This window comes from Alosa alosa, chromosome 13 (genome assembly GCF_017589495.1).
Source record: "Alosa alosa isolate M-15738 ecotype Scorff River chromosome 13, AALO_Geno_1.1, whole genome shotgun sequence".
Lineage (NCBI taxonomy): Eukaryota > Metazoa > Chordata > Actinopteri > Clupeiformes > Clupeidae > Alosa > Alosa alosa.
The window spans coordinates 13,868,659-13,896,026 of NC_063201.1; the positions used below are offsets into that span (position 1 = coordinate 13,868,659).

The window sequence follows — 27,368 nt, forward strand, 5'->3', positions numbered from 1 at the left end:
ACATCACTGGCACTGGGTAATTTAGTTTGCATTCTGTTTCCATGTACATTTTTTGTCATCTTTTGTCAATTAAAGATTGAAAAAAAAATCTCAACAAAACTGAAAGCACAGACCATCCTTATAATCCATCAGCTAAATTGGAGAATGGTAGACAGCAAGCAGGTCAGCCATTACAAAGACTGACCCGCATATGGCGTCCTCGGAGGAATCCAGTGACTTCTTTTTAGCTGCAGACAGATCCAAATGGACTGAGTGGCTAAGAGTATCCCTGTGAATGCATTTGTTGTCACGCTGCACTCCAGATGTCTGTGCTCTTACGACAGGAGAGAAACTGTCCTTGAACTTGAAACAGCAATGCTATTCAATCAGTATGAACGCAATTTAACGACTATTTCTGTGAAATTGGCATGTAGAGAGAGAGAGAGTTTATGAATGGAGATGAGATTAAACCAGTCTGAGCTTTAGTAGCATGTGCAGGAAATGCGCAGTAAATGCCCACAATCTTCTAGACGTGCAAGCCCTCAAACATCTTTCTTCTAAGGCTCTGCTTTGCACATAACAATGGAATGATGACCTAACCCCGTGGTTCTCAAAGTGTGGGGTGGGCCCCACTAGTGGGGAATAGAGACATGACAGGTGGGGCGCCATGAACAGGAGGACATTAGTTTTTTGTGCCTATCTTTACAGTTTTTTCTGATTGCTTAAGCACATTTTTTGTAACTGGCTTTTTTTGCAAAACTCTACACACATGAAAAACCTTGTTTGGGTGAAAAACCTTTCACCCAATCAGCAAAAGATTGTAGTTCTCTTGCAAAAGCTAACACACCTTGCTTAACTCTTCACACCTTTGTAAAAATGGTGTTTTTGTAAACAGTAAACACAAGCCATCACAATAATAAGCACACAATGTGCCAACTACACATTGATGGTATGAATAAAAAACACATCTGGCTTTTGCTTTCTCTGTGCACAAGGTAGACTATGTCAGTTTGAGGTCATACTTTTGTCATAGTTCTGTAAGGGATCCCAACTTCAAGTATTGGTGTTTATTTACACACATCAAAACAAACACAAGTGTGTTTTTCCAAGTCAAAACACAAAATAGCAATTTCACTGAGACAAAAAAAATCAGTCTACATCGTGTTGTCTCTCTTCTTACTCTTCCTGCTCCCTCCATTGTGCCCATTGTACATTACCTGTGGCTTAGTTATAGTGCTTATGATTAACAGTTTTCACATGAGAAAGTATGCCATAGGGTTGGAAAAATAGTGTGAATAATAGCCATAAATCTGTATAGATTTGCTAGGAGTGTGTTGATCATTTGGAAATTGAGTGTAAAGCAGTGAGTTGTGTTTACAGTTCCACAAAAAGAGTGCTGTGCAGTGGATTGTGCCTACAGTTGTGCAAAGTGTGTGTTACAAAATTGCAAACTGAGTGCAAAGCAGTGTTTGTGCTTTTAGTTTTGCGTGAGTGGTTTTGCGATAAGTATTAATAGTTTTAGAAATTGTGCTATAAGAATTCAGAAAAAACTGTAATAGTGCCTTTCTTTTTGGACATGGAAGATCATAGATTCAAAACAAAATAGCCATACACGGACATAGGAGTCATAGACAGACCGACTTATGAATTATAACAACAAATTAGATTCAGCAGATTGAGACGGGAAATGGAACCAAAATGCAAAAATAATATTTTAATGTTACCATTTAACCAGGGTGATGGGGTCAGGGTGGGGCCCTACCACTGACCTAACCAAGCCGTGTGTTAGTGAAACAGCATCTTGAGTACAGGAACAGAGGACTAATACTGTTTTTAAAAAGTACACTGGATCTGTCCTGCTTCTTGTTTGCTTTCTTGTTCTCACCCATGATCTCCTGTTCAACTCTCCATCACATGGAAGTACAGTAATGGCATGCGTGGAGTCCCCCCTTATAGGATTAGGAGACGGCTAATTGAATTATGGTACTTGGTTGGCCAAGCCCTGGTTCACCGTATGACCAATTAAAGATGGCATATGTTGCGCTTGCATCGATTCAATCGAGCACCTTGTTCACCTCTCCGCTGTCTTCACTGGCTTATGCTTCTCATGCTTTCGCCCACAGCGGACCAGAGATGTGGCTTCATCATTATCATCACTCCTACATCAGAGGAGAACACTTCCATTACCTGAAGAAAGGTTCCTCTGCAATAGGGTTTATGCTTTTGTTGTTCTTTCTCCTCCATGACCATCTGATTGAATTGCTCATCAGAGCCTCTCTTTCTCTCTTTCTGTGTGTGTGTGTGTGTGTGTGTGTGTGTGTGTGTGTGTGTGTGTGTGCCCTCGAGCACCTATGGAGTTGGCGCCTATGTGATGTCAAACATCTGGATATGCTAATTAGCTGTTGAAGCTGGGGATTAGGAAGCTAATGACTCTGTGTGTGGGTGAAACAGAAAAACATACAGTACTTTCTCAGCCCTAACTTTCCCCAAGTCCACGTCTGCTTCTGCCTGCCTGCCTGATGACCACAGCAAGGCTGCATCCACACCGTAGCGAACCTGTAAGGCCTCTGTCTGTGCCTTGGATCACTGGCCTTCCTAAGAATAGCCAGTCCACACAGGCCTGCCCGTCCAGTTGAGATGACAACAGTGACTGCATGTTTTTTTAGGGTTGTATGAACGAATACCATTGAGATCTCCATATTTCAAGTTATCCTTAATATCTCCTTCTATCACACTTTAAGTTTAAAATGTGATCAGTAAGCGTGGCTTATATAACACTGGACTGCATGGGGTATGAGGTGACATTCAACATGGCCACCCTCTTACAAACACCTGGTGGAAAAAAACAAAACAATAATGCTATTAAAACAATCTGTAAATATATTCCTGCCATTTGCAGCCTACATGTTATGTGTTCCTTGTCCTCTGCTAATGTGTTCCAGGAGGGTCTACACCAGGGTAATGCGTATATGGATATTCGAGCTCCCTGCTCATTTCTGTTGGTTGAGGCTACTTGTTTGGCACTAGTCACTTGGAGCTACACACGTGAGTTTATGGGAGAGTTGGGTGGCCATCCTGCTGGTGTCCCTTTTGATGTGCGCTCGCCTGGTTTCCTTTTCTTCTGGTTGGCCAGCCCTCCCTCTGTAGAGCCGCACCCCCTTTGTGGGCTGGGCTACGTGATTGACAGCTGGAGTTTGGCGTCTGCCCGTGGCCCCTGTCAGTGAGCCTTCCACAATGGATTGTGATATACCCAGCCACCTCCCTAAACGCACAAATCATGCAAAAAAGAGAGAGAGAGAGAGAGAGAGAGAGAGAGAGAGAGAGAGGCATTCAGTGCTATGAACATCCTTTAATGCAAACTTATAATGGAACCAATCGTGTCTGGTTACGTATTCACACAAGACTATTGCTCAATGATGAACCATAACCATGGCTTCTGTGAAATTCTGTCGCCTGAATCTCGGTGTTGCTCTGTGCCTGTTTTTCAGAGGCATTAGGCTGTGAGGGGACAGGCAACAGCGACGGGGTCAGGGGACGTGCAGAGAGTCTGAGCCCCATCTGCTATCTGCCCCAAACCACCCCACAACACCCCACGCCCCCCCTCTCTCCTTTCAGCTGCTCCCACCACTTCATAAACTGCATTTCAATATGGTACTACTAGCATTACACTTGCACTGTGTACTGTATGAGAGCACTGGGACTGCATTACGTAGTGTTGTTGTACTGTATATATATATACACAATATTATGGCATTCCGATTCCCATGACTGATCTTAAGGGCGTTTGTTAAGGCTGTCCTTGACAGGGACAACAAGGAAGCGAGGACCCTAGGACTTACTTATTTGCACCATCACCGTGACACTCACTCTCATAGAGCACCTTTCAATGCACACTGAATTACAGGCTCAGTCCCTGCCCTGACATGCTTGATCACCCACTATGTTGATATTTGATTTAGTTTATATAGTATGTTTAGTATTTAGTATTTTACTATCATGTTTATCTTCTACTGTCTCTATTATACAGTTGAGTTTTTTTTTATTGTATATTACTTTTTCTGCTGTAAGTGCATGTTGTGTGTGATGTCTGTATGCTACTGAGACCTTGAATTTCCCCTTGGGTATCTATCTATCTATCTATCTATCTATCTATCTATCTATCTACCTATCTTTCTATCTATCCATCTATCTATCTATCTCTTCGTCACCTCTTTGCTGAAGTGTTTGGGCTTCCAGGGCGTGTTGGTGGCCGCTCGCTGGCGCTCCTCGCTCCGCTGACGCTCCTCCAGCTGGTGCTTGTGTTCCGTCGCCACATCCATGTTCCCCGACTTCAGCGCCGACGTCACGTTCTGCCATAGCCGCCTGTCAATCAAAGACACAGCGGAGCTTTATTGGATGAGGACACAAAGAGCCAGCCCTGTTTGTGTTTACAGTTTTTCTCAGTCACTTTGGTGCTTTTCTCACATCACTATTAACATTTGCACAGCAGTTAGTGCATTTCTCAAAACAATTAGTGCAAACTGCAAAACCTAGTGGATAACCTGCAAAAGCACGTCACTTGCTCAAAATGGATACTCCATTCCTCAAAAGCAAGTATTTATTTATGTCAGTGAAACTGCCAATTGGGAACGACTGACTATTCAGCATCCATAAGTATAGTTCATTTTGACTGACATGACAAAGCAACTGATACATGTTCAAAAGCATTTGCAACTTGTTCAGAGGAAGAATAAATTGCTACTATGATGTGCACAAATGACTAAATGTTGTGGAGGTTGAACTAATAGTTATGAGAATTTTCATTCTGATCTGAGAAAAGCACCAAAGCGACTGAGAAAAACTGTAACAGAGGACCTGCAGAGCCTAATAATGACTAGATGTGTAGAATAGTGTGTAAAACCAGAGACTTTATAATGACTTAGGTAAAACTAACAATGCATCAAAACATAATAGTTATACGATCCATATCACTGTTCTACAGTCATTTAGTTGAACACCAGTGCAAACTTAAACAAAGGAAATGGGCCAATCCAAAAAGAAAATCACAGTACATTGTAACATTATAGCAATATCTGTCAACTACGCTCATATGAACATCAGTTGGTCATGCAATTTACTGGTCACATTGGAGAGTAGAATTATTTTGTTTTGTTTATGTTTTTGTTTGTGTGAGACTTTGTGTTTTGTTTTTGCTTGTGTGAGTTTCCACACCGGCAACTGCATTTCTGATACACAGACAAAGATGCCATGCACTTGTAAGGGTCATGTCTGCATCTACAGTATAATCCAGAAATTGTAGCTTGACCAGTGGGACTTTGGCCATGCTGCTGACCCCATGTCCATCCATCTATCCTTTCCGCTGGCCAGAGGAGCCACGTGTAACCTGATTAACCCGACAGAGAGCACCACCCATGCACAGCGTCCAGTGGATCAGATTAATGCCCCAGTGGACAAGTGGAGCGCTCCATGACCGTGTGGCTTAGTGGGGCTCGTGTCATGTCACTCACTCACACTAGAAAGAGATGCTGCCCCACATGGATGTGCAGATGAACTGGGGGGAACAGGGTCTCTGCTGCAGGGTTCCAAAGCAGCCCTCCCTCCCGAGCTGGTTCCCCCCTGGTTTTAGATCCTATTAGATCCTATTGGATTACGCATTATGCGAGTACCTCCTAGGGCTGATAATATTATCCCGCTGCGCGCGCTGACGCTCGTGTGATTATACATTATAGTCGCCGCCCCCGGACCGCCCAGTCCAGCAGAGTTCTCAGCCAGGGCCCCTGTACAGTCCACCGTCCGTCCACACAACCAGCTCCTGTTTCCAGCTCGTCTCTCTCTGTGGGAGCGGCGCTAACGTTGTTAAGGGAGCAGCAGAGCTCATTTAGGATGAGGGGCTGTGCGTGTGCTGACTGCTAGAGGAGGAGGTGCCCTTGTGTGAGAGCTTTGCCAAGATTTTGTGTGTGCGTGTGTGTGTGCGTGTGTGCGTGCGTGTGTGTGTGTGTGTGTATGTATATGCCAAGGGGTGTTACCAAAAAAAAATGTTACGAAAACTCACAGAGCTCACTGATCACGCCATCCCCTGTGGAGCCCGTCCCGTCATGCTATCTGACGCTGTCGGTGGAATTAGGAGCACGACCGTCTCTCTCCACCCGCAAACCTTACCCCCCCACACACCTCTTCCTCTCTCTCTCTCTCTCTCTCCTTCAACCCCCCCTCCCCTCCACACCCACAGGACTGGGCACTACCCCTCTCTCTCTCTCCCTCTCTCTCTCTCTCAAACCATCATCTCCTCCACCCCCAACCACGAGACTGGGCACTACCTCTCTCTCTCTCTCTCTCTCTCTCTCTCTCTCTTTCTCTCTCTCTCTCTAGCTCTTTCAGCTTGGCAGAAAGGGTGGTGGAGGTGGTGGGTCTGTCTAGCGAGGTCTGTGCTCTCAGTAAAGTTTAATTAGCCGACTCCAGGAGAAGTCTGAGGTTGCTAATGACCGTCACACACATCTGAGCTTGGGCAAACTCGCCGACTGACTGCGTGGCACAACGAGCGTTTGAATGAGGTCAGCGCTAAAGCTTGTCACTCTGTTGTAAGGGAGTTGTTGTTATCCCCCAAAGTGATTACAGCTGGATTTTCAGCTGGAAGAAAATATACCATAATATTATGCAGGGATCTAGGAAGGGGGCAGTTGTGTAATGCTGATGTAAGAGAAAAGAAAGCATGCTCACTTGGGAGGAAAAGACTTAAGTAAGAACCGGGGCCTTACATATGCAGTGTAACAAATCCTCTTTGAAGCTTGTAATATAACAGTCACACAATATTGTTGATGTATCATAGCTATAATCATAAATAAACTATGTGCTAAATATGCCTGATACAGTAGCTTAAAATGGCCCAATCCTCACAGTACAACTATCAGTATTGGTGCTAATCTGAAGCACTTTAAAACAATATGCTCACAAACTCAAACCATTTCAGTACAATAAAGGTCCTTCCTAGCCATGTTCTCAATAGCCCAAGATGGACCATCTGGATTCCATAAAGAACGTAACCAGATGAGATTTCCCTCAGGCTCTCTCCCTCACCTCGACTCATACGGCCCTTGCTTTTCCGTGGGCCTGATCTTCTTTTTGATGACTGGCAGCTTGCAGGTGTCAATCACTTTGGTCTCTCCGCTGCTATAGGTGAACTCCAGGGTTCCGTTCCACTCCCCCTGTGCCTTGCAGATGATGGTGCCAGTGGAGTTCTGCTTGACCTCCGCCGTCACCCTGTCACCACAGGACACAACGTCTCTGGTCACCAGCAGTGTGATTAATGGCTACTGATGTCATACTCAGCACTATGACAATAGGCATTTAAATTGAATAGAGCTGAGCTACAGTGTATTTAAACACACACTATTTTGTATTGTAAAAATGGCATATACAGAGCAGCAGAGGTGGAAAAAGTACTAAAATATTGTACTCAAGTAAAAGTACCAATACTTTCATGAAATATTACTCAAGTACAAGTTAAATTATCCATCTGAAAATGTACTCAAGTAAAAGTAAAAAGTAGTTAATTTAAAATGTACTTTAAGTAAAAGTTACTTAGTTACTTTTTTTTGGGGGCAAAAAAAATAAAAAAATCGGTTTTACCCAGCTCTAGTGGCTGCAGCCAGCAGCTAAATTAGCCAGGCAGCTACCACGGCGCTACATTCTGGGGGCATGTTCGTGAGCCCCCATGTTCATGCCCCCCAGAGTGTAGCGCTGCAGCTGCCTGGCTACCTTAGCTGCTAGCTGCTGAAATGGAGATCTACAGTATGTGAAAAATCGCCGGAGTTCTCCTTTAAGTTTGAGCAGCAGTTGATTTTCAAAATTAGTTGTGCTCATCCTTGCTCACTTTGCAGTGAACAGTAATCCAGCACAACTGAAAAGCTGCTCACAGGCATCTGAGGCAGGCAGGCCCAGGTTGAGTTTCAGAGAGAAACTCTATTTGTAAAGGAGTTCAGCAGATCCAAGGGCCTCGGACTGTGGGAAAACTGGGACTGATTACAGGGCCCCTATGGAGGAGAAGGCCCTTGAAAAGTCTAGAGTATATCTTATTTTACCTGGATATATTAATTTCCAAATTAAATGTCAAAATGAATGTCAGACGAAATGTTTGACTGACTAAATTTTGTATACAAAAAAATAGTGAAGACTGTATAAGGCAGAAGTGTCAAACATCAGGCCCGCCAGCAGGTTTCATGCCCCAGATGTTTTTGGTAGGAAGGGAAAATTAGAAAAAACAAAGAAATTCACATCCAGTTGTCTTCAACAATGTGTTATAAGCAATATTTCTATGATATGACAAATTGATTAAACCTAGCACTACAAACCATCCTCAGCAAGGATTAGCAGAAAAACTAACATGGAAGTAGGGCATTTCAAGAGAGAAAGAGCAGAAAAATTATGACCATGACAATGACAGGCCCAACAAACATAACAAACGGCCCACTACCTAATATGAGTTTGACAAGGTCTAAGGCAGGGGTCTCAAACACCCGGCCCGCGGGCCAAATCCGGCCCGCGTCCGGCCCAATTCCGGCCCGCGACGTATGTCAAAATAATAATGTAATTCGGCCCTTGAGGCTATTTTTAATTGCGACAAACAACGATACTGATTAAAATAGACGATAGATCCAAGTACGGTGACAAATCTCATTTGTAGCCTACTCTGCTCCACTATGTGCTAGACATCCAGAGCTTGATTCAAACCCAAAATCGCTGCGCAAAGTTTTCAGGAAATACTTGTATTACACGCGAGAAACACAAAGACGTGCATTTGTAATGACGCGGAAGCGATGCAGGCCATAGTTTTGCACAAATTGAAGCAGAAATAGGCCTACACCTAATGTTGAAAAACGTTCACGTGTGATGAAGTCTTAGGTAGGCTATGTTATTCACCTATTCTGATTCTGAAGGAGAATATCCTCTTGGTGATTATGATCGATCGTCTATTGACAGTGATAGTCACAGTGGGTCTGTGAATGGAGGTGCGTCTTTGCGTGTAGCCTATACGACGGTGTCCACTAACCATACCATGCTTATTTCGACCCTCTGCCCAACATAGCTTGGTTGCAGTGGTAATCGTGATGAAAGTGTCCGTAATGCACGGGTACAGACAGCAGGGCTAGTAGAAACAAACTATCACGAACTTCTGGGTACTCAGATGACACGCGATAGGAACTGATTTGACCAGAATACTTTATTGTAGGCCTTGTGGTTTAGTAATACATCACTAAACCATATACATTTTAGGTGTTGGTATTTAGGTGTTTTCCTGTTCATTTGTTATGTTGGTAATATGAAAAAAGGAAAGTAAACCTGCTCAAATATGTTTATCCAGTATTTACTGAAAGGTGCATAATTTGAGGTGCTTGCCATCCAGTGATGGGTACATTTACCCCCTTCATAAACTTTTGTTTATACTCAAAGATTTTTACATTTACAGTAGGACTTTATCTCTGACCACTTTCAAGCCATGGCCTTTTGAAATTTTGATATAAAAATCCAATGGTGTTGCTTTCTTAACCCTGGCGCCCTAGTTTGCCAGGTTTAGAAAAGTTATGAGAGGAAAATATTTTTTATTTGGTGTGAAACACACACATACCCGTTTTTATGCTTTTTGTTTGTTTTATAATTTGTATTAATATTTATTTTATCATTATTTTATTTATAAGCTAAGGTTGCTAGCACAGGTGTCTAAAACTAAATAAAAACACTTGCACTTTCTGTTTGCAGTTTTGTGTGGTATTTGAAAAAAAGAACATTGCATTTTCAGAAATAGCCGGCCCTCCAATCAGATGACGTTGGCAGAAGTGGCCCCCAGCTCATTTGAGTTTGAGACCCCTGGTCTAAGGTCACTCTCACTCTCCCTTGCTAAAGCGCAAAATGGTTTGGTCCGCCTGCACAACGACTGATATCTCATTTTGTTTACGTAGTTGAGCATCGCTAGTAGTGGACAGCTAATTGTTGTGCTGCTGGTACAATGTCTTTCTCCAAGAAAACCAAGTCGGATTACCAAAAACAAAGGCAAAAAACGAAAAAAAGAAAAGATGAAAATGAGGGGAAACAGATGATAATAAACTTCTTTCCAAAGAAAGGTGAGCACACACGCGTTAAAACCACGAAATCCCATGGTGTTAAACTGCTTGAATATCTCCATAATAGAACTGAGGCAACCCATTGAAAGAGAGGAAATACACTTTCCTCGGTTACACAGGTAATCTGAGGTAGGCTATCTCGTGATCCACTTCCATCTCCATCTCTTTCAGAAAGACTTGTATTAAAAAAAAGTAATGTGGGAAAAAAACACGAAGAAGAAAAAAAAAACGATGTACTTTTGCGGGATCTCGCAAAACAAAACTTTTCTACTTTTGGAACTTGCTGGGCTTCCTACTTGACCCCAATAGGCCCACAAACCACTACCGCCAGATGGCAATCATATCAGAGGGCGAGCGAAGCGAACCGGGGAGGAACAAAGGTCCGTTAAATTCTGTCAATAATTGCATAGGCCTTTGATCATAATTGTAGCGCCGAGCTTAGTTGCATTGTGATGTTCCTGTATGTTGTGTGTGTGTGTCAGAGGCGTATCAAGCTTTTTAAAAGTGTGGGGGTTGTGGGATAGGAAAATGAAACACTCTGGCCAAATTATAAATAACTCCCTACAGGGACGTTGTAAGTATGTTCTAAGAGGGGTGCGGGACTATATTGGTGTCGGGAGTTTCTCCTAAAAAAAAATGGAAATTCTGATTGCTAAAAACACCATTTTAATGCAGTTTGGGACAGTAGAAGCAGCGCCCGTCATATGTGTGGCTCATGTGACATGTAGGCCTACATGCTACCTGCTATCACTTCACTATTTGACACTACCCTACATGGAGACATATCTCATGTTATAAATCAAGAAATCATTTTCAGAAATTATGTTTTTTTGTGCATATGGGTTAGCAGGCTACAATAAATTGCCTAACAGACAGCAGCCTAATTTAAGGAGGTATCACTAATACCTATTAAATAAATGTAAAGGACACAGAACTGTAAGCTCAAATTCAAAAAGCGTTTGAAGTCTACCCAAACATATGCAAAGGGAATATAAATAAATTGTGTTGCATATAGCCAGCTTAATTAATGTCAATTTAAAGATTATGATTAGCAGTTTCTATGCATTTTTCCATTGATCGTTGCAGGAAGCCACGTTGTTGTTTTAAACTATTGTTGCTTCTAGCCCACGTTACCTCCAGTTTCACTTGCTGCGGGGGCCCTTTTTTTACATTGCATGAGCGATCAAGCGTTCTATCTCGATGTAGCCTAGAACAAATGCATTATGTTTGCATTATGGGGCCGCACACATTGCATGAAAGCGATCAAGCCGTTCTATCTCGATGTAGCCTAGAACTCAAATGTGTCTTGATGCGCCCGTTTGTAAGATCAGATCAAATAAGGCGTTCTAAATGGAACGCGATGTAATTGAGCTGTTCCTTTCTGCCGCCTTGGAGGCGTACTGTATGTGTGCTGACTGGGCTATGTCTATATAGTTGATGACAAATGAATAATTATGCTGCAAATGAGCAGGCGTGTGAAGCACGGGCATAACTTAATTTGCTGGCTCACGTGGAGCAGTAGTAGGTTAATTGTTGAGGAGGCCCATAGTTTGAGAAAAGCTGCAGATAGGCAGAGAAAGCATAATGCTCTGAGAACAGTAGCCAAAGGTTTTCCTGCAGAAACAGGTGCCTTGGTGCATGCACTCCGCTTTCACTTTGACTCCCTGCATTGTGAAAAAACTGTCAGTCAGACAGTGAATTTTGGTTTACTAAATTAGCATAATGCGGTAACAATTATCATTTCAATTCTATCTGAAATCTGCTCACTGCAGACGTTACAATGCAGACCCAAGCTGCAGCATAGCCTTGAAAGACGCACACTTTGAATTTGATCAGAGCGGCTCTGGTTCTTCACCTAAATTGATGTGATTGGCTGGATGACCGTTCAATCAAATCAACAGACCTATTTGTGTCTCTGTGTGTGAGTTATAGATACGGTTCCAACTCTTTACGGAGGCGTTTATTTCCATATTTTACTTTCAATTTAATCTGACAAAAGTGTGGGGGATAGAATCGTGTTCCAGCAAAATTGTTATGCGTTATAACACCCACATCCCCCCGCTTGCTTTCTGGCGCGCTGTGTGTGCGTGTCTGCACGCAGGTGTCTCCCTCTCCCTCCCGTGTCATAGGCCTATGTAATGTGTCCAGAAAACCCACAAAACGCAACAGTGATAGAGCAATAGTATCATGGTATGATTGCCATCTGGCGGTAGTGGTTTGTGGGCCTATTGGGGTCAAGTAGGAAGCCCAGCAAGTTCCAAAAGTAGAAAAAAAGTTTTGCGAGATCTGGCAAAAGTACATCGTTTTTTTTTCTTCTTCATTTTTTTCCCATGACTTTTTTTTTTTTAACCCATGTTTTTTTCCCCCATGTCACCCGGAGGGCTCCGTAGATTTGTGATGTAGCGAAGTACAATACTTCACTCAAAACGTAATCAAGTAAAAATAAAAGTACTAATTTGAAAAACTACTTAAAAAATACAAAATACACAAAAAAACTACTCAATACAGTAAAATGAGTAAATGTATTTCGTTACTTTCCACCTCTGCAGAGCAGATACACACATGCATGCACACAGAAACACAAAATGACTGACTAACCAAACTGTTAATAATGCACCCACACAAGACATATTCACATGTACACACACACACACACACACACACACCTATGTACTTTGCCTCCGTAGAAGGGTTTTGTGTGGAAGGTGACGGCAGCGGAGTATCCGCTTTTGGCACAGGTGATGGACACTTTGCCTCCCAGTTCCACCCAAGGCACAGTGAGGATGGAGCGGGCGTAGGCTGAGGGTAGCGTGAACACGTACACCTCATCATGCTCCAACAGGTGCAGCGCCCCTGAGAGAGACAGAGAGAGAAAGAGAACAGCGAGGTTAAAGATAGACTCCAGCACCCTTAAATTATTACACCCTTAAATCTCTTTTCAGTTCCTCGTATCGTACACATTCCGAAATTTTCTTAATGAAGAAATCCCCACATGGCCTTAACATGGCTTAAACATAACTCTACACCCTCTCCACACAGTCTTTACCTGCTACTGGCTGCTACAGTAGCTTGTTACCACCCCAAGTACTTAGGGTTGGTTCTGTACCCTTATGAAACAATAATGGACAGATTTTTATATCGGCCCACTTGGGCTGTGATTGGTCGGAACTTGGATCCAAAGCAGAAATCCTTGGCAATGACATTGACTGCTTATTTCCCTCATGATATGTATTGTACAACATAGCAGACATCACACCATGTTAAAAAGGTTAACAACTTAATTTTCACTGGGTCTTTAATCAAAGAGTATTGGCAAGTTATAGTCCGGGCGATTAGTATTGCTCGGCATAATATGACGTAAAGCCACAAAATGTGTGTCTGCTAGGGAGTCGCAGAGCTTGTCACTTACATCAAAAAAATCTCATTAAAAAACGGTGCAGAGGTTGTCACATACTCTGATTGGATATCAACTGAAAGTTCTAACAAAACTAAAGGCCACACCATTCCACATCTCAAAAAGTTCAATCACATCAGCCAAAAGGGCATTTTGAAGTAAACTCTTCACAGCTGGATTGCACACAGCTACACTCTCTGAATCTGCAACCAAGGAAATAGCCCTTGAGAGCTTAAGAATCACGCAAGGGTCTGAGAGAGATAGAACCCATCATCTAAGGTAATTTCAGTGGAACCTCCCAGGGTTCCGAGTGGACATAAGGTCACACTGTGCTGTGCAGTGCTGGACAGATGTACTGGTCCAGGTCTGTCTCTACGGGCCTGGCCTTTTCTCATCCAGCCCTCCCCACCCCTCCACTCTCACCTCCACACTGAGCCCACAGCTCCAGTTACATAACAGACAGCTGTGTTGTGGCAAAATCTGCTGCAGGCATACGTCCAGGTCTCACAGATACACATCTGTTTCACCATAACAGACGTGGTGGAGGGCGAGGGCCAGGGGTTGTGGATGAGGGGCTGGATAGAGGGTGATGAGGGTGGGGGTAGGGGGGGAAGTGGGTGGATAGAGGGGGCATGGCCCGGCTCCATGCCCCCTGGCGCCGGCTGGCTCACAGCGGGGGGTCCAGCCTTGGCAGCACGTGGCAGGCAAAGATGGTGTGCTTCAAAGCCGCAGCTAGCAAGAGGGCGCTGGCTCAGCATATCCAGAGCAGTTACTACGGGCCAGCTGCAGGGTGGACACACTCAGCACTTAACTTGCTGAGCCCTGGGCGTGATGTGCTGCTGATGAGGAAACTGTGTGGTATCGAGCCAAAATGACCAGTGCAGGAACACGTCAATTATCATTATGTCAAAGGACACCATGCTTTTTCTGTGCTTGTCCTGATGTGAATGTTTGTGTGTGTGCTGTGTGTGTGTGCTGTGTGTGTGTGTGTGTGTGTGAGAGGAGATCACAGGTGCGAGAGCAGCAGCTGGGCCTTCACAACCTCTCATCTTCTAACGCAGCGCGGTGAACTGCACTGCTCAGGTACGCTGGGTCAGACTCCCCCCCCACACACACACACATACACAAAGCGCTCGTCTGTTGTGTTCATCAAACACCCAAATCTCTCCGAAGAAATATAGTCTAACACTCAAATACCCACAGCAACCAATAGCTGGCACAAATAACTGGAACAGATCAAAAGAATCTGTCAAAAAAAAAACCTGGAACGGATCAAAGCCATATAACAGCATGGTCAAATGGCAGGTATACAAATATAATTACACAACTCAGAAATGAGAACAGTTTGGCCAACAAAAAAAGGGCACCTCAGTAAATGACTGAAGATACACTGAATACCAAAAAAGGCACCAAACCCTAAAGCCAAATAGATGAATCACACTCATGTGGAGTAAATAATCACACCAACATGTTGTGTCCTCTTATGTCTGGAAGTTATGAAATGCATAGATGAAAGCACAGCAGAGTGGTGACAAAATAAACAGACAAATAATAACAAGGCAACACTTTCGGAGACGGTAATGGTGGCATGATTCCATTACTGAAGGCTGCAGACGCAGATCCCCTTTAAATCCCCTGTAAACTTCCCCCTCTCATTACCATCGCCTGATGCACTCAGGGGAAATCAGCACGTTCCATCTAGTTAGTAATTAATGCTGTCCTAATTACGACTCGCTCCTAATTGGCTAATGTTGGCGTGCGACGGCTGTTGTTCCTGTTCCAGCCGTGATCCGGGTTCACTGAACACCTGTGATGCAGCCAACGTGCGGCTTTTGGGTTCGCTGCTGCTGCTGCACGCGCATGCCTGCGTGCCTCCGCTAGCTCCAGAGCCAGGGGTGTCAGGGCTGTCCCACCGAGCGTGAGAGAAAAGCGCAACCATTTAGCGTCCTGGTGCTACGAGGCTTGCAGCGCTTGCCGGTGTGTTGAGTTGAGTTCACCTCAGCAAGAGAGTGACTGACTGACAGATGGAGGAACACAATGTCTGCACTGGAAAATACCCCCGACCCTCTAGGGGGGGGACGAGACCATCTGATCCAGGAACAGCGTCAGCCGTAGAACACACATGTCTAAAAGCATCAGGAACTGCAGCCTTGCTGTTCTGTCCAAACAAACCTCACAGTGTGGGGGAAATATGAGGCCCAGATTAACTCATTTCAATAGAACAGAGTGCCTAAATAATGTCAAATTCCCACCATGTATTATTACAGTTCTGTTCAAGTCAACAGTTCAGTTCATGTGGTTCTCTCGCAGCCACCTACCTTCTCCCACCATGGACACTCCGATGGACATCCCCATGAACTTGCTCTTGGTCCACACGTGCGCGTTCACACACATCCTGCGTTCTTTGCACTCGCAGTAGAACCCCGACACCGGCGGGTGGTGCGACACCTGCTCGGCCACGAAGCGTAGCCGGAGACGGTCCCCCGCTGCCGTCGCGTCGCCAGTCCGCCCCGACTCGCCCGGCCCCGAGGCCGCGCTTGCTGGCTGACCGGCGGCCGGCGCGTTGGTGGTGGCGGTGTTGTTGGTGGTCCTGAGGGGTCGGACGCGCTCCCGCGGCACGTCCCAGGTGCAGCGGAAGTTCTCGCCCAGCACGGGGTTGTAGGGCTTCTTGGCCACGGCGCCCTTGCGGCCCTCGTGGAAGGAGGTCAGGTAGTACTCCACGAAGCGCACCATGCGCTCCTCGGGCGTGGCGCCGCCACCGATGGCCAGGAACAGGTCCGGGTGAGCCATGAAGTTGGCGTACATCTCCAGCAGCGAGCGCTTCTCCAGGATGAAGGTTGGCAGCACCACCTAGGAGAGAGAGAGAGAGAGAGAGAGAGAGAGAGAGAGAGAGAGAGAGAGAGAGAGAGAGTGAGAGAGAGAGAGTGAGAGGGGGGCATGAGTCTGAACCAGTTTACACAACAAGTCAGATGCCCTAACAGAATTCCCGTAGAGTAATACTAATTGTGGCTATAGACAGCTGGTGTTGTAAAATGCCAAGGGCTTGATTCATTGGTCTGAGCCTGACTCCCTGGCCAGAGCCTGTAGTATAACCTCCAGCTTCCTAAATGGTCTGGAGCTTCAGCAACCCCAGCATGTCAGACTGAGGGGTAGGACTGAACACAGCCCAGTGTTTTAGCCTTCAACATGGCCACACCAGAACATGCAGATTCAAACAAACAAACAGAAAAGTGGAAGCAGTGTTAAGAGAAGAGAGCCGCTCAGTACCAGCAGAGAAAATGAGTACATCGTCCGAGTATGTATGTCAAATACTCTGTATGCATGTAAAAAATGATGATGTAAATACAGTATGTGTATATCAAAAACTGTATTGTGCCGAGGGGTGCGTCAAATGTAAGGTTCAACTGAATTATTGAATAACTGGAATAAAATAAATCTGCTGTGATATACAATCCTTTCTGTCCAATACTCATTCAGTTGTTGTCCATGTAGGAGATCTATTTATTCCCATCGTACGATGTTAGCCAGTGTTTCAGTTGTGCTCTGCATTAACATACCTGTGTCATGAGAGTGAATGAGTGAGTAAAAGGAGAATAGAGAGTGACAACAGAGAGAGAGAGAGGGAGAGAAAGAGAGAGAGAGAACTACAGTCCTCTCCACTGATCAATAGGCCAACAGCAGTGCACTAATAGAGAGAGACAGCACTCTGAAGCTCATTTAGCCTGCAGCACCCGGTGCTCGTGTGACACCGGCCGGTGCCTTTATCCAGTCAATACCAGGGTCATTCCACCTTCCTCCAGAGCCTCTCCCCCTTCCCCACCTCCCCTCCATCCACAGAGGGCAAGCGGCCATACTGTCACCCATCTCCACCTCCACCTCCACTGCCCTGATACACCTGCATCGATCTCCAGCTCAGGGGCTGTATAGTTAACTGCAGCCCAGTAAGTTCAAAAGGCCCATTCAGAACTCAGCCCTGTTTAGTCTACTGAGGAGTCCACTAAGGGAGCAATCGGACAATACAAATAACAAATAAACCAAAAGAGGACAATACAAATAACAAATAAACCAAAAGAGTTCAATACAAATAACAAATAAACCAAAAGAGTTCAATACAAATAACAAATAAACAAATAAAATGCAAACAATGAAGCAAGCAGCAAAGCGAAAATGTTAAATGGAACTATGGCAAGGAATATTCTTTGTGAAGAAGCAAGACAAACGCTAGCCATTAAGCGATTTAGCCTCCTGAAGGTATCAGTTTGAAGACTGAGGATTGGCAAATAGAAAAAGGCTCAGCCATCAGGAGCGATCTCTATCAAAGTATTAATGAAAGTGATGAAATAGGATATCACTCCCTCTCAGCCCATTTAGTACGACAGGGCTAGTTATACAACCGATCTTGTTCTCAGCAGTCAAGATAGGTTTAATTTCCCCTTCAGTCTGGCTTGTGTGACACCAAAAGGACTTGCTGGCTTTTAAATGAGAACAACGCAGCCTTATCTGTGTAATGGATGAGCTTAAAACTGTACAGGATGTGCAAAGGGGCAATTCTAACTTATTATAGATGATCAGATCTCTGTCAAAGACCTCCGCTGCAAAGCTAGAGCACACCTGAGCACTCGGGGGCCAATGCACATGCATGCTCAGTCCCTGATCTCAGCTGGGCGCTGTGCTTTTCTGCTGATTGTGCTTATTCATGGGGAAAAGAGGGTGTGCGTCTCTGTGTGAGTGTATGTGTGTGTGGGTATGTATAAAGAGATGGAGAATAGGAGACATCATCTGTGTATATACATCTGTGTGAGTGTGTGTGTGTGTGTGTGTGTTTGTGCATGTGTGTGTGTGTGTGTGTGTGTGTGTGTGTGTGTGTGTGTGTGTGTGTGTAAGAGAGAGAGAGAGAGAATTAGAGAACAATGTAAACTCTGTAAAAGAACAGAGAATATGTGGTCACTGCACGACAGGTGAGGTTGAGACAGAGATGCACTTCCTCTTACAATGTAGATCCTTCAATCACATAAGAAGCCTTTTCTTCAAATTTTCTTCAAATAATTCAGGAATTCCTACTCTGAATGCACTTAATGACGTATCAAAGTTAAAGATACTATTAGGGGAAGGAGATAGGGCATATCTTGCTGCCCAATATGTATCAACATGCTACAACCTGAGGGACAATGGGTGACCTATACGGACAAACAAACACGCTCACACACACACACACACACAAATGCACCATCATATACTACATTTTATTTTACTTTATTTATTGATTTATGTATTTTATTGTTATGACAATCTATGTATATGTATGTGTGCCCAGATTGCCAGTCATTGTCATGCCAGTAAAGCATTTTGAATTGAATTGAGATAATTAGTCAGAGTCTGTGTGGAGGCCTGGGTCTTTGTTGAAAGCCCTGCAGTAAAATCAGTCACACAGGGCAAATCATTTGTTTCTGTGTTTTTTTGTCACCATGAGCGACTTAATGTGGCCATTGTTACAGTGCAGTCAGACAAGATAAGCAGTCTGATACAACGTCAAAAAGATTAACCAGGGAAATACCCAATTAGACTGTACAATTTTAAATGCTTTTAAAGAACTAAAGCCATTCAGCAAGTGGGAGAGAGCGTGAGTGGGAAAGAGAAAATGATGTAGTGACAGAGATAAGACTAGTGATGGATTATCTAAAAATGAAACTGGGTAAATGTGTGTGTGTGCGTGTGTGCGTGTGTGCGTGCGTGCGTGCGTGTGTGCGTGTGTGTTTGTGTGTGTGAGAGAGAGGGAGAGCAAGGGAGAGAAAAATTGAACAAGGGAAGCAGAGATACAGAGTTTCTAGGATTACCTAAAAGTGAAGGACAAACAAAAAAAGCCCAAAATCCCACAAATCACACTGAAATCATCACAATCATGACCTCCAATCCTCTAATCTCATTTCAGATCCACAGCATCCGTGCACCACTCTCTCTCCATCCTCCCTCCACCTTCTCTCTCTCCACCCTCCCTCCTCTCTCTCCATCCTCCCTCTCCACCCTCTCTCTCCACCCTTACCCTGGTGAGGTCCATGCCCAGCTTGAGCTGGGACAGCAGGTGGAGGATGATGCTCCGCTGGTCATCCAGGACGCCTAGGTCCTCCTCTTCATTGTCCTCCGTGTCTGTGGTCTCCTCGCTGGGGTCCACCGCCTCAGGGCTTGGGTGCTCCTGTGAGAATGAGGGGGAAACAATTTCCTCAGGACATCTGTGATCAGTCTTGACTTGGTTATATGTGAAGAATGCATTGTCATGGTGAACTAGGCAATGGACAAATGAGGCTATAGGCCATGAGGCCATTCTCGGACAGTGGCCAGTGAGGCCAAAACTACCAACAAAACAAAAATAACAAAATGCCAAACTCCTTGTATGTTTGTTATTATTGTTAGAATTGTCTTTTGTTGCTTTATCTTATTGGATTCATTTTCGATTTCTGTTCCACATATTTGTGTGTGTAATATGTACAGTATATGTAATGTGCGTGTATGTAATTGAACTTTGGCAATAATTTGCCAAAACAGCTTTCTTGAATTAAACTGAAACTGAATTGTTTGGCAATGGGGAAGAGTCGGTGACTTCTGTGCAGTAAAGCCGTTGCTTTGAAAGGGCAAATGTATCATTTCAACTTCTCAGCTCACCACTCTGATGGTATCCATAATGTGAGAGGGCAAAACTCCTCTCCTCTTACCACCCCAACTCCCTTAACCCCCAAACAACCACCCACTCAACACACACACACACACACACACACACACCTACATCCCTTTTAATCTCGAGAAAATACCAAAAATGCCTCTGACACACTGAGAGGGAGGAGAGCATTGTATGCCTCAGGGCAAGCAGTATGAAGCGGGCAAAGACTGAACTCCTCTGGGGGTATCTGTATCCCTGGGCTGGCCTATGGGGTACTAACTCCCCTCTCCCCTCCTCTGGGGGTATCTGTATCCCTGGGCTGGCCTATGGGGTACTAACTCCCCTCTCCCCTCCTCTGGGGGTATCTGTATCCCTGGGCTGGCCTATGGGGTACTAACTCCCCTCTCCCCTCCTCTGGGGGGAACCTGTATCCCTGGGCTGGCCTGTGGGGTACCTCTGGTCTCCCAGCCTCACCACGGCTTCCCCTTTAGCCAAGCAGCTAGCGTAAGGGAGTAGATCAAGCATGAAATTAGCCACACGTCCAGAGGAAGAGCAATAAGTGCTCTTAGATTAAATCAACAGAGAAAGCGGTTTTGTTGGCTGGAGCAAGTGAGCATGAGAGAGCGAGAGGGAGAGAGAAAGAAAGAGAGGGAGAGAGAGAGAGAGAGAGAGAGAGAGAAAGAAAGAGGGAGAATGGGGAAAGTGCTCTTCTGTGAACTCCTGAGCATTAATTGCACTATCCCTTTTCCTTCTCTCTCTCTCTCTCTCTCTCTCTTTCACTCTCCAACTGACGCCTCTTATTTAAGACAGTCATTACCAGTAATTTGAAGAGCAAAGCGAGGAGAAACAAAAATATGGCCGGAGCCATGGTTCCTTCCTCTCTCTTTCTCCCTCTCCCTTCATCTCCCTCTCTCTCTCTCTTTCTCTCCCTCTATCTTCCTCTCTCCCTCCCTCTCACTCTCTCTCTCTCTCCACCACTGCTGCACTCCTGAAGTGCAGGCACAAGGTGCTCTTAGTCAGGATTAACTAATGTGTTTGGTCTCTCCCACGGTCACTGTGCTGCGAGCCGTGCATTGTTCCTAATGCATAATGTAAGGAAGCGTCCTAGAAGCGTGTGCCCCAAAGCACTCTGGGTAGAGAAGAAAAAGCCTTGCTCGCTCGCTCTCACAGGACTCTAGCCCTCCCTCACCACCCCAAGTTCCTATACACACACACACACACACACACACACACACACACACGCCCACACAGGAACACACACATCTCACCATGTATGGTGCTGACAGATGAGAGAAGATCACATGACCAACGGACTAACTGAAGCATCCCACAGGATCGTTTAGAGGAGTTTTTCCCCTCCCTTCACCGTATGTGAGCAGCGCTAAGCAAATTCTTAAGAGACGCCAGATGGGTAGACTCAACTACAGCCCCAATATGATTACAGGCACTGGGTTGAATAATAGTGCTACATTATGTCACCAAGACAATGCTATTTTTATCAGACCGAGCCCCTTCTCCACTTCTGTGTCTTCTCCAATTTTTGGCAGAAATCACAGCATCATCCTTTTCTCATCTCTCTCTGTCTTTCTCTCTCTCTCTCTCTCTCTCTCTCTCTCTCTCTCAATTTCTCTCTCTCTCCCAATCTCTTTCTGTCACTGTCTATCACTCACACTCTCTAGCTCTCCGTCTTTTCCTCCCTACATATTTCACACAGACACACACACACACAAGCATGCAGACATATGCACTAGCACACACACACACACACACACACACACACACACACACACACACACACACACACACACACACACACACACACACACACACACACACACACACAAGCATGCAGACATATGCACTAGCACGCACACACACACACACACACACACACACACACACACACACACACACACACCACACACACACACACACAAGCATGCAGACATATGCACTAGCACGCACACACGCACACACGCACACACACACACAAGCTTGCAGACATATGCACATACACACACACACACTTACACACCTCCTGTCTATCAGCTGGTTGGGAGGGCCCCTGGTGCGCTCCTGGGGAGCAGGTAGGGAGTTCAGTGAGGCGGACAGGAGGAGATGATAGAGGGGACCGCTTCTCCTTCAGCCCCAGCTCTGCTCCGAGCTGCCCTCTTCCGCCTGAATATTTCATACACTACAGGAACATGGCCATGTGCTGATCCCCCGCTCCACCCCTCCCTCTCTTGGTCTCCATCTCCCCCTCCCTTGGTCTTCATCTCCCTCTCTCTCTCACACGCACATTTTCTAAGTGAACCTATGGTTCTCTCTAACGCTAACATATCTAACACTCAATAATTTGCTCTCTTTCCCGTTCTATTTTAAAAAATGAATTCATATATTGGTTGTGAAGTCATAGCAGGCCATATTGAAGGTCAGGTCAACTACAGAAGCTAACAAACTCAAACACACACATACACACAAACTCAAACACACACACACGCACACACTCTGTGAGAGAGAGAGAGAGAGAGAGAGAGAGAGAGAGAGAGAGAGAGAACTCTAACTGGCACCAGTCAATTAATCAATGGAAACAAAAAGTATGGATGTTTAAAGCTGCGGAGCAGAAACGAATCTCGATTTCCACCTATCACCAGTGTTCACACTCATTATGAGCTGCTCTCATCCAGTAGGTCAGCCAAGTTTGGGTTAGTCTACTCACTCCAGCACACTGCTGTTTGTGACTCACTCAAAATGTCACTGGATTCACAGTACAACGCATATTGTATCAGCTATATACCACATGAATACTTTCATCAACACCACATCTCCAAATATTATATGATAACTTATAATATGTACAAGTTCAGTTCCACTTTCACAACCAAACACTAATATTTACAAATACTCATAGGGTTTAAGCCTTTCATGTCTGGATAAAGTTATGAGGTACAGTTCTGGATTAAGTTATGAGGTACAGTTCTGGATTAATGAGGTACAGTTCTGGATTAAGTTATGAGGTACATTTCTGTGTTGTTTTCCCATTGACAGCAAACAGACAGAGAACTCTGCAGGCACTGGGTCACTCCTCCCTTTGTGAAAGCAGCTCTTTGAGTTTAAAAATAACGTTTAGCCATGTCACTTTTTCCAGCACGGCAAAAACTACCACCATATTAGCTCACAGACGGATGATGAAAAAAAAAAACACTTGCACACACCCAGTCTGGACTTGTCTGCCTGGTGCAGCCGTCCCTCTCTACAGTCAAACCTGACCAGAACTAGCTTAATACCCTAAGGCTGTCCTGTCAATAACAAAAACAGCAAGCTAGCTAACTGGCTAAACACAGCAAAACAAGTAAGCTATCGGAATCAGTATGCAAATTCCTAAACATTTGACACAAACAACATAAACAAGTATGGAAAACTCTTACACTCATCTCGAAGAGAGTGCCTCACTGTCCTCACCAGGAAGTTTCTGCCGAGCACGGTACGCCTTCAACTCAACGCTGTCCAACTCTGCCCTTATCTGAGTGCCCACATGACCCCTGGGCAGGAAACTGTGGCCCCCGCCCCTCACCCATGCCCTCCACCCTTCCCCAAATACCCACCGACCCACCCCACCCCCTAGACCTCCAGCAGACACTCACACTCACGCTCCCACTCTGGCTGGAGGCTGGCGGCGGTGGCGGCTTGCTCACTATCCAGCTGGACTTCATGCTCACCATCCAGAGAGAAAGAGAGGGAGAGGGAGAGAGAGAAAGAGAGAGAGTGAGAGGGAGAGAGAGGGAGGGAGAGATAGAGAGAGAAGAACGAAGGAGACGACGAGAGCACTGACACTGTGAAACAACACGGAGTGCTGTTGCCACAGAGACAGTGAGTGAGTTTGTGTGTGTGTGAGAGAAAGAGAGAGAAAGAAAGAGAGAGAAAGATGGATGAGAGGAAATAGGTTGAATGCTTAGAGATCGTGGCTGCCTGCTACACTTCCAGTGGGAAGATTAGCAGTGATGCTGACAATCCTCTCTGGCCATCCCACTCTAAAAGCAACCCCCTCCTCTCACCACACACACACACACACACACACACACACATACAAACACACAGACATACTGTACCCTCCTCCCTTGCCTTGGCTCCACCCCTGTGATGACGTGGGCACTAGTCAGTAGGCGAGAGGCTCAGCTGGAAGACCTCTGTGGTACAAAGCTCTAAGCCTCCCTCACCGCCTCCCTCACTGACTCTCTCTCTCTCTCTCTCTCTCTCTCTCTCCAATACACACTCCCTCCATCACTTTTCCCACTGTTCTTTTCCCCGCATTCTTTATTCTGTTCTTCTACACAGACCCATGCCCATGTCCTGTAGAACATACATTATTCCATACTCTTAATGGCTTCCCTTTAGCAGCCTGTAGCCATGTGAACTGTCAGATTGGTATCCCTGAAGATATATGCTATGATGAGGGAGTATCCTACTATCCCACTTTCTCTCTCTCTCTCTCTGGACTTTTCTGTCTCACCAGTGACTCTAGTAGTTAAAGAAGTAGCAAGGCTTGAAAGAGAGGGAAGGAGTGAGTGAGAGAGAAAGAGATAGAGGAGAGGGAGAGAAGGAGTGTGTGTGAGAGAGAGAGAGATATGATGGCTCCAGTGATCCCTCACACATGAAAGAGTCCCAGAGCTTCACTCCGGAGCTTCGCACCAACAGTCTCTCATGAGGCTCCTCCACCTCTCTGCTGCTACCTGTCCTCCATAATTCCCATCCAAGCACAGATCCACTCCACCTCTGAGCTACCCTACGCTAAGTCCTTCACCCACCCAAGCATCCATCCATTTCCCACAGCTACTGTACCTCAGCTTCCAGGTTCTCAGGGAGGCCAAAGGCTCCTTCAAACGACCAGAAACCTGCAGACTTTACCCTGCCGCACCTCCAGCACATATAAGCTATCAGCTCCAGCTTGCAAAAAAAAATATTTTCGTTGTATTCAGTTCATGAAACCTTCCCATATCACATACCAAAAGTCCATGAAAATCCAAGTGGTGGAACACTGACTAAATCGGCATCATTTGTGCATAGGTCAAATGCCAAAAACTGTACTTTTGTCAGTTTTACTGAACTTAAAGTACATGTGATGTGTGAAAAGTAGGTCATTAGGCATGAAACAGGGTACACTTGTACAGTTTGAGTTGGTTTGTCTGGGTCTGTTACAGTTAGCAAGGTTAAAAACAAAATATGTTGCAATTAGTTTTGGGTCGGAGTTGGACCTTATTTGCCTGGAATATGGGCAACATTATCCTGGGTGCAGAAATATCAGGACTAACTTTCTACCATTTCCATGCCAGTGGCAAGGCACAATGTTTACGTGACTATTCATTCAACTGTGGACCTATTGCCCCAGCAAATTGTTTATTTATTTATTTTAAATTAGGTCAACACAACAAAGGTCGATGCTTTTATTCCTAAAAAATATTTTAGTACCTAAATGCTGGTTTGGACAATAAGTTATTTTACCAATGCTATGATTTTCATCCTTTAGCCTTAGCATTATAAAATGTGCGTTTTGCACTGGGATTAACTAGGCTATACTGTAGATTAATTATTGAGATTAAAATAGAGCCTTGGATGTGTACAATTCACAATTTCATAATACAGAGTAGAGGACGTATGGTTCGCTTTATAATTAAAATAACCAAGACCAACCAACTTTACCATTTTTATGCACTTCTCCTAGTCACATGTCCCCAATGTGAATAGCAAACACACTTCAACATCTTCGATTCAGCTAAGTATTGGCCCTTTTTCTTACCCTAAAAAGCCTTCTGACCAAAAGATGGACCCTTTTAACACTTTTAATCTAATGGAGGAGAGCAGAGCCCTAAGCTAATGTACCCAAGAGAAGAGAGAGAAGAGAGCAGAAGGGAGTAGGAGTAGAACCACAGTTCTCAGCTGATAGCACGTTTTCATTCAGCAGCAAGGCTATCATGGCCATGAAGGTAATCACACACAATGTGTTCTGAGTTTCGTTTTTTTTTTGTTCATGACAAAAAGTCTGTCAATGTGTCTAGGCCGGGTAGCAGTCTGTGGTTCATCACAGTTGAAAAATTAAAAAAATACCGACCCCATGGAAACACAATGAAAAGAAGGTATCAACCCTTCAATAGGTGAAGGGCATTCATGGTCATGTTTGACTTCTGTTTAACTCAAACAGGATAGATAGATAGATAGATAGATAGATAGATAGATAGATAGATAGATAGATAGATAGATAGATACTTTATTGATCCCCAGGGGACATTCAAGATTTCAAGAATATGTTTGAGTTCTGTTTAACCTGGGCTCTGCACCCATAGCAATGGACATTCACACGAGAGAAAGAGGGCCTCTATATCACAACATATAACAGAATTAACTGTGTGTGTGTGTGTGTGTGTGTGTGTTTGTGTTTGTGTGTGTGTGTGTGTGTGTGTGTGTGTGTGTGTGTGTGTGTAATCCCTTTGGTATCCCATGACATGATTTTATCCCTCAGGCTGATCTGCGACGAGCTGCCCAGCACATGACTACTCCACCCCCCGAGCCCTTCGTCAAAACACTCCTCAACTGCTCCTCAAGGAAAGAGAGGGAAGAAGAGTATGTGTGTGTGTGTGTGTGTGTGTGTGTGTGTGTGTGTGTGTGTGTGTGTGTGTGTGTGTGTGTGTGTGTGAGAGAGAGAGAGAGAGAGAGAGAGAGAGAGAGAATGCAGGGTGCATAAAGAGTTATATAAGAAGAGAGGATGACCTTTGTCTTAGAATCTTAAACCAGCCATCATACACAGGGATTTCTTAAGTATTATGGATTACATAGCAATCATTACAGTGTCTATTTGTGCCATCTTGGATCACCGCATGTATACTGATAAAGAATAGCAGCTACAAGAGTAAGATAAGGAATAGGGAGTGTGAGAGAGAGGCAAATTAAGAGTGTGTGAGAGAGAGGCAAATTAAGAGTGTGTGAGAGACCGAAAGAGGTAAAAAGTAAGAGTGAGAGAAGCAAAGAAAAAGTGTGTGTGTGTGTGTGTGTGTGTGTGTGTGTGTGAGAGAGAGAACAGAGTGCAAAAAAAATTCCAATCAGTTCGTGATAACTACTTACCAGAATTTAAAGATAGAAACACTGATTTCTGTGACTTACCAAACCCAAATTAATTTCTATACCTGTTGGGAGAAGACACGGACAGCTGTATTACTGCTGCCCAATATGTCCTTGC

The 27,368-nt window shown here is 44.8% G+C and overlaps 1 protein-coding gene across 3 annotated transcripts in view; it reads right to left on the reverse strand.

The window, feature by feature from the left end:
• Positions 1–1,422: 1,422 nt before the first annotated feature.
• Positions 1,423–27,368, reverse strand: part of osbpl10b (oxysterol binding protein-like 10b) — a 67,920-nt gene continuing 41,974 nt past the window's right edge. For all 3 annotated transcript variants that reach the window (XM_048260008.1, XM_048260007.1, XM_048260006.1), the window contains 6 exons: positions 19,529–19,678; positions 15,807–16,338; positions 12,761–12,947; positions 7,054–7,236; positions 4,188–4,341; positions 1,423–3,241 (listed from right to left, as the gene is read on the reverse strand). In XM_048260008.1, the coding sequence (XP_048115965.1) occupies positions 3,197–3,241; positions 4,188–4,341; positions 7,054–7,236; positions 12,761–12,947; positions 15,807–16,338; positions 19,529–19,678 (1,251 nt within the window). In that variant the 3' untranslated portion in view covers positions 1,423–3,196. The remainder of the gene's footprint in view (positions 3,242–4,187; positions 4,342–7,053; positions 7,237–12,760; positions 12,948–15,806; positions 16,339–19,528; positions 19,679–27,368) is intronic.